The sequence below is a fragment of the Diadema antillarum genome, unplaced genomic scaffold (genome assembly GCF_040938485.1).
Source record: "Diadema antillarum isolate AM-2024a unplaced genomic scaffold, OU_Dant_1.0 seq00001469_RagTag, whole genome shotgun sequence".
NCBI lineage: Eukaryota > Metazoa > Echinodermata > Echinoidea > Diadematoida > Diadematidae > Diadema > Diadema antillarum.
Window position 1 is genome coordinate 874,499 of NW_027272208.1, and position 19,144 is coordinate 893,642.

Here is a 19,144-nt window from a genome sequence, read left to right on the forward strand (position 1 = left end):
ATCTGATGAGTTATATCAAGAGGAAGTGAATACAACCAAAGTTCAGAACCTGTTTGGCTTATACTCTCAAGAATATACTCATCCAACATGCAAGTCGAAGTTTTTCATTCCATACAGAGATGCGCTAAAACACTACTTCTCTGTCCGACCAGGGAGGTCTCACCTCCCTGGTCCGACCACTGTGTCACAGCCGTGTACTGTGCGTGTTCAGCCGAGACTTGCCAGCATTTAAGTTTGAAGCGACTGATAATGAGCAGAGGGCTCCCATTTCGGCAACGGCTCCTATAGCTATGGGAGATGGACCCATCTACTTCATACATCGTCGTAACCATGGATACACCCCTCAGTTTCCATAGGCGACGATGATTCAGAGTACTGTCTGTTTTTCCATTCCAGGAAAATTATTCCATGTGACTTCTTTCCTCTCATCATTCTTACCAATGACGGATGGATTACTAATAACCATTTTTCTGCATCCTTCGTATTTCCAACCTCACTATAACATGACATGCAAATCACAATTTCACCTTAACAACTCAAACTCAAATTGCCCATAAAGATTAGTTGTAAGAGTGAATGCATTTCTCACCGTGTTCACTCGAAATTTATAACGTCTTCAAACTAATCATTCATCAATTTCCTTTCATTTGTAAATATAACACTATACAATAATTTCAAATTTACGTGTTGATGATAATTTGGTTGGTTATCAAAACTGGGGCAGCTAGAGTAGAGAAATAGCAAGCTCCGCAGAGTCCACTCTCTTCCGCAGAGGATTACGTTTTATTTCGACAGAGTGTGAATTGCAATCATATTCATAATTTGAGGACTACGAGTTCTACGAGAAGGAAGCTGAGAAAACCAACGATGTGAATGGATATCAGATATTGGAAATCGATTCCAAGGAGCGTGCAAAACTTTCCATTTGTCATTTTTTTTTTCATATTAGTCGCAGTCGTATATTCACAGGTGGCAATGGATAATTTGATTCAGTATGTACAGTCTCCTATTGACTATAGCTTTTTTTTTAAATTCAGGCAGACACGTCAGGTAACGTGGATGATATTCGTTAGCTGCGTTTGCTTTCTCCTGTTTTCGTATCATCTATGAGAATCCCGTTTCTCAACCGGTGGGCAGCGAAACTCTCTGAGGTTGGCCGAGATGTCGGCCAAAATATTAATAAAAGATTTTTGCATTTCATCTAACTGGGCATAAAAAAAAAAGAACCACACACACACACAAAACGAAACAAGACAAAACACAACTTATAGGGACCAAAGTGGGCCTCGGGTTCAAAAAAGGTTGAGAAGCGTTGGTCTAGAATATTGTCATCAAGTTCGTGGCATATTCTTCACAATCGACACAAGTCATGAACAATCGCGGAGGAAGGGGGAAGGGGAGGCAACGAGCTACCTACCAGATGTATGGTATTAAATTTTGAATATGACATTAATCCTATCACTCGAAAAGATAAAAAACCCCATAAAGATAGTAAAAATTTGATAATGAAGAAGTTGCGTTGAGTTGTTGCTTATGAACACAACCGATAAAGATCTAATAGAGGTGTTGCTTCTTCAGACGGCATTCACATTGCATAAACGGCCAAAATATGATTCGGCCAAAATAAAATTATTGATTGATGACTGTGTAATCACATTAAAGGCAACTTGGTCTTTACCGGAACCCTTCGGTCAATTCCTGAGTACAGGTCATCAAGAGCAAGAGCCCGAGAAATATACTGCTTATTAGATGACGCCGGAAATGTACAGTGGTCTCAGGTGCATGGGAAAGTTTGTGTGTGGGAAATAAAATGTATTACGTCAGTTCATTTCATTTCTATATCGATGCATTTAATTACATACCGCAGCTGTTGCTTCTAAACCTTCTCATAGATTTAGGTTTTGGTATAGTTATGATACAAGTAAGGCGCTTAGAAACTGTGTATTGAGCGCGGTAAAAATGGTAATTATCATTATTATTATTATTATCATTATTATTATTATTATCATCATCTATATATTACTCAAATCTTCGTCAAATCTGAAGTTCAGCGACGTTCAGATAATACGTGCGTCCTGACCCGTCTTAAAACACAGGACCAATATATCACGTTAATATCCTGCACTCTTAAAGTTTCTGATGAAAAAGCACAAGCTAGTTTGCTGAAGTAGACTGTCACGGGACATGCATAATTCGGGTTATACAATGATTACCTGACAGCATTATGATACGCAGGCCGGAAGAATCGAAGTGTGTATTATGGCTCGGTGAGTGCATGGGTTTGCGTATGTGAGTGTGTACAATACAATGAAATCGTAGTCAAAATAATGTACGGCATTATGACCTGTATTAGTGGTGTTCGATAGAAACAAAGCGTTTATGACTTTGTAGTCCTAAATGCATGTCATTTTCTTTATCATTTTCTTCAGTGCGGTAAACAAAATATGCACTGTTTCTTTTAGCAACTTAAAAGGATCAATCCCCCTCCCCTCTATGTATGTACGTAAATATGTATATATATATATATATATATATATATATATATATATATATATATATAATATATATATACATCTATATATATATATATATATATATATATACATACATAAACACGTAATTATATACATAATTAATGTAATCAAAAACAATTAAACTGAACCAAAGTTCATGCAGTATTTACCAACAGTTTATTTCCGCACACAAATTTTCGAGCGATTCGCTCTTTCTCAAGTGTTGATACTGAGAAAACAATAAATGTTATTGTTCTCTCAGTGTCAACACTTGAGAATTAGACTGTGCCGAAATAAACTGTTGGTGAATACAGCATGAACTTTATTTCAGTTTTGTTTTTGATGATATTATCACGCCAACACGTGGACAACTTACTCAATACATATATATATATATATATATATATATATATATATATATATATATATACATATATGTTTATAACGCTACCATATGCAGTTGTATAGAAAAAAATGAATCATGTATGCACCTCTGTTTAGAGGAATGCGGCGCGGGTATAGGTTCGACAGGCGATGGTCTCGATGGAACCGGGACCTACTTGTCAGAGTCTACGGTGCAAATTAATAATAGACCACAGCACTTTCCCGCATGGTAAGGTTTAATCTGTACCGACTTTCTTTTTCCAGCTTTCTGGGATAATCACTGTTTCTCATCAAGTAATAAACTGTAGACTATATATTCACGAAATCAACAAAAATATTACATACGTCATGTAGACTTTTAGATATAGTGACGGAACGAATGCTCGGAGTCCGAGTCATGTTAAGTTTCCCTGCCATAGTATACTCGTTTGTTGATTTTCCGCAACAATCTGCAATCATTGATTTAATTACAACGTTGATCACTACAGGTTACCTTTTGATCATACTGTCGCGAGGGTTAATCCTCCATTTATTTCGTCTATGCTAGTTGTATATTTACTTGTATAATGTTTCCCCCAATTACTGCGGTTAACCCTGGGATCCGCACATTATAATAGCGCTTGCCCTGTCATCTCCGATTAACTGCCGCTATTTTTGCCAATATACGTATACTTTGTCTTCCATTAGGTCTGACCTGAATTCAGGGCGGCGAATTTAGCGAACGGTGTGACGTCAGCTCGTCTTCCTATGGGTGCACCATGATGCACTTTCGTAGGCACGCGACAAATGACTGAGGGGGAGAGAGAGAAATAGAAAGAGAAAGAAAGATAAAGAGAAGTGAAGATATGTATCCTTAATGTCTGTGCCGGAGCATTACAAGTAGCGGTTGAGCTATTTTCTTTCAATGCGGCGATCTATAAACGTGAGCCGCCACCGAGAGTATAATATCACAGTATCTCCTTTTATGGGCCGACCTTCGCTTTTTACCGAGGCTGACGTCACAACACCTGTGATGATTTAGTGACAAAGTGACTAAAAGGTAGTGATGAGCCTTACGCCATTTTCCCTTGTGCAATAAATATTTCGAAATTATGTGTAGATAGTCAAAACTCTCCTCAATCCCAAAATCATTGAGGGTTTTATCGCAATCACTGTATTCAATGTATCAACGTAGCGCGTTTAAATCATACAATATTATTTCATGTAAGCTTTTTTCGTTTCCAACAAATAATATGCATACAAAACATATGAAAAAAAAACACACTCAAACATTCTACATATTCTAAAATCAATGTAGAAATGTAATATAAACATAATAGATATTGAGAAGCCTATATGCGTGATAAATAGGCTCTACTTAATAATGCTGAAAATGGAGGGGAAGCTAAAAAGTAGAGCTTGTAATAAGGAATTGTATAAATGAAAGAAATAAAGTAAAAAGGTTTTGAGGACTTAAACTCTCAAGGCTGATAATGGTTCTCTGAAGACCCGGTACAAAAACTATAACAGAAACAATTTCAGTCTAGATTTGTCAAGATAATATGTTGAATTTGAATGTGTTTGACCCCATGCCACCAGAATACCATAATTTAATGTAAGTAGAGTAAAATCAAAGTAAAATTCCACGTTAAAAGGGTGGAAGATGGAAAATAAGATTTTCTTTTATTGATGACTCCTAAGTTTCGGGACTTGGTACAACAAACACTATTAATATGAGGTTTCGAAAAAAGTTTATTGTCTGTGGTTAATCCTTTAAAAAATGTCGTAGCGGGCACAATTTCTAGCATTGTGCCATCTAAGGTAATATCCGTTGGTATAGACTATCTAATGAGTTGCTGAAAATCATTCATTGTGTTTGTTTTTTTGAAGGTTCGATGGCACTTTATTTGCTCTGATCCAAGAAAGAAAATTTTCGAGTTCAGAGCTTAATGTATGAACCAAAATGTTGGTCAGAGGCTAATGTATGAACCGAAATGTTCGTCTAAGTGTGAAAGGAAAACATATGAGTCGTCTGCAAACAGTACTAATGAAAGAAGTTCAGAGGAGTTTTGCATGTCGTTGATATGAAGATTACACCTACCGCAGTATCACATCGGAAAACAGTATTCTCAATATTCTTCTTCCGTAGTAATTTTCGCATTTTAGTGCAGTCAATTAATTCATTTTTTACCCATTCACCATTTGTCTTTTTTCCCCAGATGACTGTCTTAACCTCTACTGTGCCGAGTTTATGTCATACTTTTACAGGTGTGTTAATGCTGACCATCTCGATGGTATGCGTGGAATGACACTGATATCCCAGAAACCAGTTACTCTCCATATACCTTGCACTGTAAATCAAAGAAGATCATAGTTTGTTTGTTGTTATTCATAGAGAGACATACCAACAAAACTTTAAATTTGTAAGTTACAGAATCACTTCGATTCAAACTCTGTTTGATATATGTTATTATAAAGAAATTGTAACGTCATACATCTCTCACAGCTTGTAACGAATTCGAAGAATGATAACGCTTCAGGTTTACGTTTAAAAAAAAAGATTCTCTCGAAGCACTGTGCCTGTGAAAAGGGTAATGATATGTTAATAGAGGGTACTTTACATCCACTTCTTTCTTCTTCCGCAGGCTCTGAATTGTCGGTAATTTGGGAATAGTTTAGCTGGCGGCGCATTTCCTCTCATAGCCTGCATTATAGCACTATAAAGCGAGCTGAAACTAGCATTATGCAAACAGGCTAAGTTTAGGAAGAGCGTTCATTTAAACCAGGCATCCGAAAGATACACGCTGATTTGTCTTAGTCACAATTTTACTCTCTCAAACTCACTGTGCTGAAGTTCAGATTTAAGGCAGCTTGCTTTTGTGCCTATTTTTAGAAAAAAAAAAGAAGAATGCTTCTGTGCGAGTGCAATGAGGTACCTTCTCTTGCACGGGTAACAATCAAATCGAATTCAAGTACACGACTCATTCGAAACTCGTTGATTGCAGAAATAGCTTGGCGCTTCTGCTGCCATAAATGGATCTTTTCCTGCTCTTGCGCACTACTTAGTTCCTATAGAGAGGCACGGAATATTCAGCGGGGAATGCAGTTGGAGTAACATGGACGAGGCACGGAAAAAATACATTTTCTGGCAAGTATCTAGCTTGAATGGGACATTGTCTATAGGAGGTAGTCCGTCTGCATGATCATGTACTTCAACCGATCTGTGCGGACAATCATGAAAATTGTATTTACATGACTGTTTACCGGTTCTTATATCAGATAAATTCATATATCGGATAACTGTTTATGATTAGACCAATTATGCTCAGTCAAAGTTTGATTTTATTTAACTTGATTTGTTTATATCTGCATCCCCTTTTTTCATACGATAATTGTATTATGCAAAGTCAATTGAACAAAACGACATTTGAATCAACAGTGTCAGTACTTGAAACAGGTAAATGATTGACTTAAATGTACATCATCGTATTTCTTGATAATACAAAATGAAGATGAGAGGAATCATTTTATGCATATCAAAACCTTAAGGTTTCACGTACTTCGTCAAGAGACAAATTAAGCAAGTTAATGTATAAGTGTAACACAAATGCAGGAGACCATTATCATATAAGCAGATGCTTGACGAGGATAATGGCAATAGAAATAGGCCTATACAATACAATACAACAAAATATAATGTGGGTAATCTTGTAACCACTCACTGATTTTTTTTTTTTTTTTTTTTGGGTCGGGGGGGGGGGGGACGACGTCGTAATAGCTGAACTGAAGCACAGTTGGTACGTATTGGAATTGTGAAAAAAAAATGTCATTCGCAATGATACATTTCGTTCATGCAAATATAATGTTTGTACCTTTATGTAATGCAAGGGTCATTTATGCGGCCTGCTGCCCTTCTCTTTTATAGATCAGACGGGTACGCGTATTCTCTGTAACTGTGGAACTCTGCCTCATTACCATCACGCTTTCACTATAGTCGTGCCTTTTTTTTTTGCACCCTCTTCCTTGCTGTGATAGTATGTATAGGGGATGATCGAGTCCAAATTATACGTGGAGTCCAATTATCGTATCAAATCAATCGTATCGTTAAAACGGTCAAAGAAATTATGCTTGTATGCATCTGTAGATGACATCTTAATGCTATATAATCGAATAAATCAGCGCCCTTTTCTCCGAGCGAGAGAAAAGCGGCAAAAAGAACCAGGAAGACAGCTAGATGCAGAAGGGAATCGACGTCATGAGACGTGCCAGGATTGGTGATCCAACGAAATGATGAGCAGGGAGAGAGCCAATTAAGTGCTCTGGCGGAAATAGAGTACGTGGCTTAGGGCGCTAAAGATGGTAGTGTTCTATAAAAAAAAAAAATGTGTAAGGGATGGCTATACCGATTATATGATTACAAAGAAGTATTCTCATCATCTCGCTAGTGCAGAGACCTGTGAGTGACGCTGCATGTACAAGAATGCAAATAATATAGCTGCTATACTTCGCTGTTGTTGTTGTTGTTGTTGTTTTGTTTGTTTTTTTCCTAGCGCAGCACATTCAATACTAAAAATGCAACCGTTGTCATTATTTGTGTGCATAGAACGCTTATTTTATATCTTTTTCTTTAACCTATCGTCTCTTCAGGTTAATTGCTTAATAGACAGCCTTCTGCATTCCAATCCTACAAAATGAATTCTACTATTTCTGGCAGATTACCGTTATTCGCGTTGTATCCTGAATAGCTGAAAATACTTAAACGCTGTTATTCGACTAACATGCAATTTACTTAGGTTTGAATATACCGATCCCGATTTCACTGTTCCCGCCGCCCCACCCCCCCCCCAAAAAAAAAAAAATGGGACTGAATGACTGTATTCATTTGTGAAATGTTCAACGCACAAAACTCCGAACAGAATGAATTTGAATGTGAATTAGAATTTGATAGCTTACTCTTGTGATCTTAAAGGTTTCATTCAACTCTTAATACAGTGCTCATCTCACAACATTTCAGTGATATGTTCACTGGGTGTCGCTACCTTGGATTATTGTATTCATACCACTTTAAATAGCTGTTTATGAATTCTCTAGCAATGTATACTAGTTTACATCAATGGGGTCATAACAATTTATGGAGGTGCACGAGGGGTCAAAAGTACACATAAATTGCCGTATTTGTGATTCGTTGATTTAAGAAAAAATGACATGTAATTATCCTATGATTAAAAACTGATTTCGAGTGAATGCATTGTATTGGACAAAGTCTGACTGAGGTTTCACTGTGCAGTCTTTACAACTCCCCACACTGATCACGTGAAGAGATCGTCCGGATGCTCATACATTGAGAATGTATATAATGTTGTTGTGTTTTTTAAATGAATGTGACACGAGCAATGTTGAGCAATCAGCAAACAGGTGCATGTGTGGCGATGTTCGCAGACAGACCAACGGATTTGTTTGAAAAAGCTCCCAAAACCCGTGCAGAGAACTAAAAATAAACAAGAGGCGTGAGGGTCCAGAAGCTACGGGCTTGCTGCGAGCGTGTTGACATAATCAGCAACCTTGAACCGAAAGTAATAGGAAGATGGAGTCCCGCCAAGATCAGAGGTGATGCCTTCCTCCGCTCCTCGTTTGTACCAAGTCTTCGGTGCATCCCCGGCCGGCCGACGCCACATTCGGCTACATGTTCGTTCCATCGCGCCTTTTTCATTTCATACGTGCTATAGCACAAGTGAAATGGCCCGTCCACAAGTCTGATAAACAGAGACAAGCAAGCAAACAACGAGCACATTTAAGATAGAAATTGGCAGAAGAGAAAGAGGAGAATAGGAGAGTGCCGTGGATTTTTGAAAAAAAAGGTATGTGGTAGGTTTCAAAACAAACTAAATATTGTTAGTGATTAGAGCGAACTGTCGAGAAAAGAACTAAAGTAATGTTTTAACAAAGGTCAGCGCGCGGAGGTAAAATGAATCACAGTTGCTTGTGACATGGACGTGTATTTTCTGTACAATGTAACAATGTGATAATCATGCGTATGATTGATGAATAGTAACGATGTCAAACCAACTTTTAGTTTCCACAGGTATCTAAGATAGGCTAAGGCAATCAACTAATTGCTGTGAACCTGTAAAACGTCCCCTCAAAACAACCTCTCTTTGATTTTAAGTTCAAGCGCTGCTGGGCGTGGCTAGTATTTATCATGACGCTGTGATCTTCACGTTACATAAAATGTGAATCGCTAACGCATTGCAGTTCGCATAAAATTAGAAATATCTCTCACTCAATGTTCCTTTTCAAAATCATAACTGTTACATGGGGCGTCTAAAGCACCGTAAAGATGTGCATAATATTATCTGATATGGGACAAAATAAATGATAACCCAGCGAATCCTATAAACCAGGCGTGATTGTCCCATAGAACATAACTGTTATCAAAACCCTTGTCTCTCCCTGGTCGGAGATTCCAGACGATGTAGCCGGAGACTGATGGCCTAATCCAGGGTTGCTCACTGGTGATTGGGGCTTAGGTCCATCATCCGGTCCGTCAAGGTCACTGGTCTATCTCTAAAACCCATGTGGACTCAGAGGACTTAGCTATGACCTTCGTGAGACTTATAGCTTCCCGACATGGCGTGAAGTATGCGATGGGCAGAGCTAGGTCGAAGTTCCGCACTAATTATGCAATTGACCTTTGTGTTCCCGAAGAATATTCACCCAATTTTAAAGGGCTGTGTCTTCTCTTTTCGATTGTTTGGTTTGCTTGTTTTTTTTTTATCGGAAAGAAAGCGAATTCCATGACACGGCAATAGCTTTGATGTACAGAATTTCCACAGTTAAAAGTGATAGTGCCCATTAAGATGGTAATGATAAGTTATGTGTGGTGCAATCGTTTTATGATAATGCAAAAATGTCTGAACATGTGGCTGCATCCTTTTTATTTTGTATTTCTGTGATTAAAAGGAGGTAAGGGATTTAGCACCTAATCAGTTTGAGCCATCAATATGATACTTAAAGGGGAAGGCTAGTAACTGATCAGTGGGAATCAGTGGAAATGCTGGGAGATGATTGTTCCAATCCTTATGGGATTCATTCAAGAGTTCATTGTATATCTATAGTTGTGTGAAAATGATTTGCTTCAGAATGGTCTCATATTCAAGTAATGTGCAGTTTAATGATTCCAGGTTAGCGTCCCTGGTCAGTGACGGAGCATTAATCTGCACATTACTTGAATATGAGACCGTTCTGAAGCAAATCATTTTCACACAACAATAGATATACAATGAACTCTTAAGAATCCCATAAGGATTGGAACAATCATCTCCCAGCATTTCCACTGATTCCCACTGATCAGTTACTAGCCTTCCCCTTTAAAATATCAGATATACCCATTACTTTACCGTTTACTGTATATGAGAGGGGGAAAAGAAAGGTATATTCTTGTCGCGTTTTGAGGTAGTCGGAGAAATATATATATATATATTCTCTCAGAAACTTGATCAGACTTTTTATTCATTTACGTTAGTAATGTAATGTTCTGTACCGCCATCCGACATTCTTGATGTAACAAAGCACAAGAATGCTCATTGTGTATAGTTATCATGCCACAAAGAAACAAGCAAAAGAAGAGGTTTTTATTAACATGGTTTCAGTATGCAAACAAGCGTACTTCTGATGGAGTAAACGCCGTCATGGTGACAATATCAACTCAGTTAATCCACCAAGAATTATGATAATGAAAAATCGGTGAGAATGCATCCCACAAAATAATAAGCCATAGTAACGTAATGATATTGTATTCTTTTCTCTTCTCTTCTTGCTCTCTGTAGGACTAGAAGATGACCGCCATACCGACATTACCCGGCTCAGACTGGATATCCTCCGATTCCTCGTTTGCGATGGCGTTGACGGATAACCTACTTCTACTGACCGACAATCCGGAACTGCAGTCAACACCGAACGCGTCGACAACTCCTTCGGATATTGGATCGAAGGAACAACATCTTAGCACTGTGGCACTGGTACTTCTACCACTGGTCTTGGTAAGGCATTACGGCACTTAACCCATGCATTTGCTTTCGAAACCAGGGACCCCGATTCATAAAAGAAAAGTTGCTATGATAGCAACTTTTGCTGGAGAGATGGCAATCCAGTTTCCTGATTTGCTGTTGTTGTATTAAGTCTATAATTAGTATAATTGATGATAATTAATATAGTTAGTATTAAGTCTATAACAGAAAGAGATCAAATAAATAGTGTCGAAGACAATTAGTTAGTATCAATTTGAGTATGTCTTCAAGGAAAATCTTACGATACTCTCTTTTTCTTGTTCTTCTTTCGTATGAGACAGTAGTATCAGGCTATTTCTTGAAGCCGGGCGAGCCAGTTGGCTTGGGCATCGTTTGGACTTGTCAGGTCGGTCATCCCATCAGGGGGTTGAAGAACAGGGCAGTTGTAGATGACGTGGTCTGCTGTCTGCTCGTCTGCTCCGCAAATGCACGCCGGTGACTGTCGAAGTCCCCAACGATGCATGTTGGCATTAAATCTGCCTACCCCAGTTCGCAGCCAGTTGAGTGTTACCCAATCCCTCCGGGGTAGTTCAGAGCCAGCCGGAACTTTGGTGTCGGGAGGAATGGTGAATTGATGTAGGCGGGCTGTCCCTTCCCAGCTCTTTTCCCACTCCTGAATTAGGTTGAAGTTTGAGCTGCTTAGGATGGCTGCATGTCGGGAGAAAGGTCGACGTGATCGAAGGCGTTGACGACCGAGATCTTGCGATCTTGTCGTTATCCTGTGTAGGGGGTGACCATCATCAGCAAGGGATTTGTTTACGGGCTTGTTAGTGAGATTCTCACGACGTAGCCTTGGTGGCGCAATCCCTGCAAGGACCGGGAGGAGATCTGTCGGTGTGGGGCGGAGACATCCGGTGATGAGACGTAGGGTGTCATTCAAAGCACAGTCCAGCTTTTTGGTGTGGGTGCTCCTGCACCATGGTTGTGCAGAATATTCAGCAGTGCTGAAGACCAGGGCCAATGCTCCTTTGCGAAGGGTGGATGTTGATGCACCCCATGATGTCCCGGCCAGACGACGTAACAGGTTGTTCCGAGCTGAGACTTTCCCACGTAGCGCTTCTAGGTGCCGTTTGTACTCAGCTGTCTGTCCAGTTTCACACCAAGGTATGTTGGATGGGGGTTGTTTGGTAGGGGTGTCCCATTATGCACAATAGTCAGCTGACGGTTGGCTTCTTTGGTGTTGAGATGGAAGGCAGTTACAGTAGTTTTTGTGACACTCAGCTTCAGTCTCCACTTCTCGAGGAAGTCTGCAATGACCTCCATGTCAGCAGTAAGCACACTCTCTACCTTGCTCCAATTCCGGTCTGTATGCAGCAATGCCAGATCATCTGCATAGCCATACTGTCGCGAAGTTGTGCGTGGTAGGTCACTTATGTAGATTTTAAAGAGCATAGGAAACAAAACTGAGCCCTGAGGGACCCCATTCCGCAAGCGGCGTAGTCGACTAGTTTGTCCGTCGCTAGTTTTGGTTATGAAACTACGGTTTGCGATGATTGTTGCAAGAAAGCGGACTAGGTGGCGGTCAGGAATGGTGCGAAGAAGCTTTAGTGTTAAGCCATGAAGCCACACTGTGTCATAGGCTGCAGTCAAGTCCACCAGAACAGCACCTGCCTTGTTGTCTTCTTCGAAACTCTCCTCTATGTCATCAGTCAGCTTGACGATCTGATGTACAGTACAGCGACCATGCCGGAAGCCAGCTTGCTCATCCGGGAGCTGAGGATCGACAACTGGGTTGAGTTGGGCCAACAGGAGCCTTTCGAGAAGCTTGAAAGGCACGCTCAGGAGTGAGATTGGTCTGTAGCTCTTGGGATTGTCTGCAGGCTTGTTGGGTTTTAGAAGGGCAACAACGGTGGATTTCCTCCAGATCTTCGGGATGTGCAGCCCAGTCAAGCTGCACCCTTTTTCTTGTTAACAGTTTGCATCGATTGGCATGGTTTTAGGTTGATCGCTGTCATTTTTTCCTAATTCTTTCGATTTATACGTGAAATGTTCCTCATGGTGATCAAAAATTATCTAAAATAGGTTAGCATTCGATCAAGCAAAACACTGAAAGGAACGGACAGATCCATCACTGTCCATTATCAATTCAGCAGAATAGGACCTTTTTTTTTTCTCTATGAGAACTTACCACTCTTTATGTTTTGATTTTGTCCCACGGAATTTTGGGTCTTTCATCTCTTTGAATGACAGAGGCAAATGATGTCAACCCTAGAAGATATGCGAAAAAAAAATCCGCATCAGATAACTTCCAGATGCCCATCGCGCCTAAATTTCATTTATTTTTCGACACACACACAAAAAAAATATAAGAGCAGATTAAATCATATAAACAATATTATTTCTAGCTGTTCCTCTGTCACTGCAAAACCATGCACTTCCCACTAGAATTAGATTCCTTTCTACAAAAATAATCAAACACTATCTATGACCAATGCGTCAGATATCTATGTAAGATATAGTAGTTTTTTTTCTCATGTCAACAAGTGTTTAAAACATATCTCATTGCAACAACAAAGTATTGCGTTGTTAATCATACCGCACTATCTGTCGAAACTTTAACAAAACGTCTTACGCTCTCGATTTCAAGAGGTCTAACGGCATTGAAAATATATAAAATTGAAGGACCTACAATGCAATCATTGACGCCTTCATAATATAATTACAATACAGTACTGTATTTGAAAATGCTTTCTTCTTCCGGATATTGATATTTTTCAACTTACAGTAGAACTCTATTCAAAATTGGATAGTCCGAGTATTACTCCTCCTTTGAAACCCTTAACATTTTAGCGATCTACGTTAATGAAGGACTATAACCATCGCTTTCTTTTCACAGTCACTTTTATTCAGTGTGCCGTAAGTTTAAACTCTCTGTTTGATATTGCTGACATGAGTTGTTTCATCACTCAGACACCAGTATCACGTATATCATTGGTGGCCCAAAGGACAGCTAAGAATCAAAATAAATCTTTACATTTCTTTTTCGCGCCACAAAAATCACCCCCTCATGTTTCAAATTCAAAGATTTTAGTGGCTCGAGCGGCCCGAACGGGCCAAAAGGGGAAGAAATTCAGTGTCGAGTCCCGGCCATGTAATCTTATATGCAACGTCATCATTTTTATTTTCCAATAATCTTATTTTTCACCATTCGTGATGATCAGGTCTGTGGTCTCGTTGGCAACGCCTTGGTGTGCATCGCCGTCTTCCGATTCGCCCCACTCCGTATCGTCGCCAACTACTTCATCGTGTCGCTGGCAGTGGCCGATATGGCGGTGTGTGGAATTGTGATGCCGATGGCAGCGTTTCAAGTAAGTATGAAGATAGGCCAGAAAGAAGGTTGTCTAAATTGACAGGAAATGAGGGGGTGAATGGGGTCGAGGTAGGAAATATATGTATGTAAATTATCTAGGCCTATTTATCAAATTTTTTACACGCCATGGTCTGAGTAAAACACAATTTCTAATAATTGTCTGTTTGATTGTTTGATTTGTTGTCTTGTCAACGGAGGTTCTCTCTTATATTATCAAAAAACGTCGCACGCGTATGGATGATTATCAAGGACAAATGACTCAGATACAACTTTTTTTTTCTTCAAAAACCCCACTGTTACAGATGACATTTCCTGCTTCATGCACAATGACAGACTGCAAATCTGCACTCGTGTCTGGATTACCTAACGCAAAAAACAAAATGCAGAAAAACTTGATGAATTCTTTAATCAATAAGGCGTTCACTGCACCGTAACGTGTAAAGCGTTCTGCGTTACGCACCAAGAACATCTGTCTCGGGTGGGATTAGTAACAGATGTGGAAGCGCTTTCCTTAGGTCATGCGTGCATGCCATGAACACAAAACAACACAGATATTGGACACTCCGTGGCTTGAATATCATTTCACTGAGATGACTCTCTACCGGTTAATAATCGATGTGAAAGGCTTATGGTAATAGTTCACATGAAAAATTTAAATCGAGCACAAAGTGCTTGAGGATATATACGCTGGTTGAGAATAACCTTTCGCAGCATGGAAGAGATTACGCTTTCTGAAGAGTACGTCTACCAACGAGATAGATAATGTATACCAAAGAAGTAAAATGTCAGAGGTGAGGGCATTCACTCACTCAATCTGGTGGAATAGTTTTGTTCTTTGTCCGAACTCTCAAGTTCAGTTGGTTTGGCTCAGATGGAAATTGAATCAGAAGAGCTTTTGACTTCATCATTCGCATTGCGTCTGTAAAAGTTGTTGTTGTTGTTGTGTTTTTTCTACTATACAGTTGGTCTTTATAGACGACTCTGTAAAAACAAAAACAAAAAAGACTTGTGTATGAAATAAGACGAGTTGCAATTCCAACGGCGGAAAACATGGCAAAGGATTTCAACTCTTGCGAAATATGATGGGAATAATGGGTAATTTGTCACGCATTGTAACCCTTGGGCCCATGTGGGATGTTGGGGGAAATGTTGACATCTAATAATGAAAGTGCGATCACCTCATTAAGCAAGCATTCTATCACTTCTTCTGCCACGGTTCCTGTGCGAAGGATTTTGTTATATACGCGTATCATTATTTCCTTGCTTATCTTCAATGATTACTCCACTGTTATCACATCCTTTTTCGGAATATGTCTGAGCATTTTGTTATGGCATACATGACTGTGAGAGGATACTATTTTGCCGCAGGGTAACAGTTAAATGAATTCGATATGAATAGAGATGTCTTGTGTATCTATTTTGAGTGAAGTTGAGGGAGTAGAAATTTAATATGATTATAATGATCCTCCCAAATAACCCCTTCTTCGCATTGCATCGCATTCGTCCATTATTCATTTCCAGCAGCTTATTATTTTGTAATTGCCGGGTTGCCCTTAAGCAAAGCACACTGAAATTCAAATATAGACGTAGGCATTGCAGGTGAAATAATCATCGTAAAGCTTTCTCCCCTTCAAATCTTACAATCTGTGTCTGTTATTCTGTGAAAAGAATAGAGCTACTGCCAGATATGCATTTGGTGAAGGTTACGAATTTCAACTCGCTGAGTAAACTATTAAGATAAACCTGTAAAATCATTAAATCGAGCACTTTTTACATCCAACATTTAAACAGTTCGGATGAATATGAATAACCGTGATATTGTGGAGAAGACTCGGCACTTTGTGCAGGTCTCGAGTTCGAATCACATGCATGTGGTGCATTCATCCTTTAACTGTGATGCTTTGTCATTTTGAAACAGGTGCATAAATGAGTATCTGACAATGCTGGCGTAACAGCAATGGCAGGGCCTTCTGGTATAAAGCAGTGACGACACTGAGGCAATAAATAAGATGATTATGTTTTCGTTATCTTGATATTGACAGGAGCTGTTGGGTGACTGGCGTCTTGGTGTGATACTGTGCGACCTATGGGTGTGTCTGGATGTCCTCATGAGTACGGCATCCATATGGAATCTTTGCGTCATCGCTCTGGATAGATACATGGCCATCACCAGACCGGTGTGGTACGCTCTCCGTCGCACCCCGCTCATGGCAGCAGTGGCGATCACGTCGGCCTGGGTCCTGTCCGTGCTCGTCAGCATCCCCGCTCTCCTCTTCGTCGGCGGCTACGATGAGACCACAGCCCACGAATGCGTCCTCAACATCAGCCCAGTCTTTGCCATCATATCGTCCATGGTGTCATTCTACATTCCCTGCGTGGTCGTTTTGATCGTATACCAGCGCATTTTCGTGGCCGCTCGACATCACAGTCGGCGGAGAGTCCGACCGGCTATCGTAAGTGTGTCCACGGTCCAGGGAGCCACCGAGAAGCCACCGACTCCCAGCGGCAACAACGCAAGCAGTAGCAACAGCACCCCGTCTTCACGGGGACTGAGCAACGCGAATAACAATGCGAGCACGAGCCATAGCGACGGGCAAGGCAGCACCATCAATCTGGACTCCAATGTGGACTGCAAACACCAGGTCGACCAGCACGAAAAGGAGAATGGCAACGGACACAATCAGATAGACTCAAGCGGCAGTGGCAGCAGCACTATGCAGAGTGACACCCCGAAAGCAAAGAAACGAGTTACACTAGCGCCAATAATTCCGGTTACTCGTGACCACCAACAGATACTCATTCGACGTCGACATATTTCCGTATCGCGCGAACGTCGGGCTGCCTTCGTCCTCGCCATCGTAGTCGGGGTCTTCATCTGTTGCTGGTTGCCTTTCTTCATCATTAACGTCCTCCTGGGCGTGTGTCCAACGTGTTACGTGTCACCCGTTGCCTTCCAAGTGGTCACGTGGTTAGGCTGGTGTAACTCAATACTGAATCCTATCATCTACACCACTTTTAACCGCGAGTTCAGGAACGCTTTTCGGAAAATACTCTTCTGCGGAAAAATATGAAATGATACCATTAAGGACGACAAGTTGCCTTACCAATTGTCATTATGATGAGAGAACTTGCACTGAGGCATGCATTCGCACATCATATGAAAGAACTCATATTTGCATTGCGCCATCTTCAAAAATTGTTGTGTTTTTGTCATAAGAAATATTTCATTACTTTTGCGCTGGTGCCCGCGCATCTTTAGTTTCTCGACAATGGTTTTGCCGATGCATTTCCTATCAAGACGTTGTCGGAGCGACAGGAATGGATAACGATCTGATTACCCAGACACAGCATATAAACATGAACTTATCACGTTTTGTAACCCCAACTGTTGGCTACGACAGTGTCCAAAGTCTTGCCTTACTTCTAATGCACAAAGATGTAAATATGTAAGGTATTTAATACATTTCAGTAATGTAAAGAAATAATTCTTGGAATGCACTGGGATCAGAAAGAGGTAACAAATCTACGGATGATTTCTGCCAAAAGTTTGAGCGCTTCGTGAAAGTAGGATAATTTGGCCTGTGACGCAACGATCCCGTTCATTCTTACGGAGGTCACAAATAATCTTGAAGCAGAAGAATTATAAAGGGCATTTTACTCACATCACAATACGCTTGTCAAGCAGTTTTCGGTATATTCTACGCGGTAGTCAGGAGCGCGCAAAATTTGTGTTGGCTTAGTGTCTGCCACGCTACAATGTGAACGTAGAGAAGCTGACAAAGAAAAAATAGCATACAAGAGTGCAAACTAAGCTTGGTTAGAGGGTATAGAGTACGTTCAGTGTTTGTGGCAAAATGGTGAAGGATAGGAGTATGTTTAGGAGAGTGGCTGTCAGAAGATTCTGGCTAGTTCTATGAATATAAAATTGCTTTCTTCACGAGTGTAATAAAGACGGCTCTATGATCTTAATAATGTCACGAAGGATATGACTATGCCCGGTGTAGAGTTATGCCAGAGTAAAAGATGAATACGAGAAAACCTTCTGGAAAGATATTTGCACACGACGCTGTTAGCCATACTTTTTCACGTTTACCTTTCTTTGCTGAGAAATTGAACGCTACCTTTCGACGAATGCTATACGGGGCACTGAACTCAATTTGTCTTGCCAGTGATTGATATGAAAGGCAACAATGCCCGTGCAGTAATGGACGCGACATCCTTGTACGGTATCATGACCTGTTGCCAGACGGATTTAGAAACCACTCTAATTTGTGATTTGCGCAGTCGCTTTTAAGGCAATCGAGGCCCTAAATATACTACTCTCATACAATATGCGTATCATAATCACATTGATTGTATACCGGACGGTATGAACTTATGAAGATATGAATGCCGAGGTACCAGGCGAACGGGGAAAATTGATTTCAATAATTGAGAGGAAATTGAAAGAAAAACTCGTCCCCGTTTCAGTTATCGTGGAGCGACCGCCTTTTCGTCCCCCGACATTCAGACGGGTCGTATATGTCGCAGAATCGAAGCAGGCCATTACAATCTCATTTCTGACGGCTGCATGTCCGAAGGATGTGTAATATTCATACTCGTGTATTATTGGTAAAATATGTGGTAAGACGCCGATAGCTGTCTGTCACACAAAATGAGAGGTAAGAAAGGTATAAAATTCTGAACGTATATCACCAATCAAATTAAGTGAATGTCATTCATTTACTTTGACATAAAAAAGCGACATCGTTAAAGACAAATTTTAAAGGGATTGTATAGTTTTGGTTGAGACCTAATTTCAGGTTTCTAACGTTTTTGGTAAGATAATGAGAAACCTCTTATGAAATATGAAAGAGTATGTAATTTCATGAGGAATAACAATATCAACGTTT

At 40.2% G+C, this 19,144-nt stretch overlaps 1 protein-coding gene across 1 annotated transcript in view; it reads left to right on the top strand.

Moving 5' to 3' along the window:
• Positions 1-17,323, top strand: part of LOC139709770 (probable G-protein coupled receptor No18) — a 48,120-nt gene extending 30,797 nt beyond the window's left edge. Inside the window, exons 2-4 of the mRNA XM_071621731.1 lie at positions 10,703-10,915; positions 14,104-14,250; positions 16,295-17,323. Coding sequence (XP_071477832.1) covers positions 10,712-10,915; positions 14,104-14,250; positions 16,295-17,323 — 1,380 coding nt within the window. The 5' untranslated portion in view covers positions 10,703-10,711. The remainder of the gene's footprint in view (positions 1-10,702; positions 10,916-14,103; positions 14,251-16,294) is intronic.
• The last annotated feature ends 1,821 nt before the right edge of the window (positions 17,324-19,144 follow it).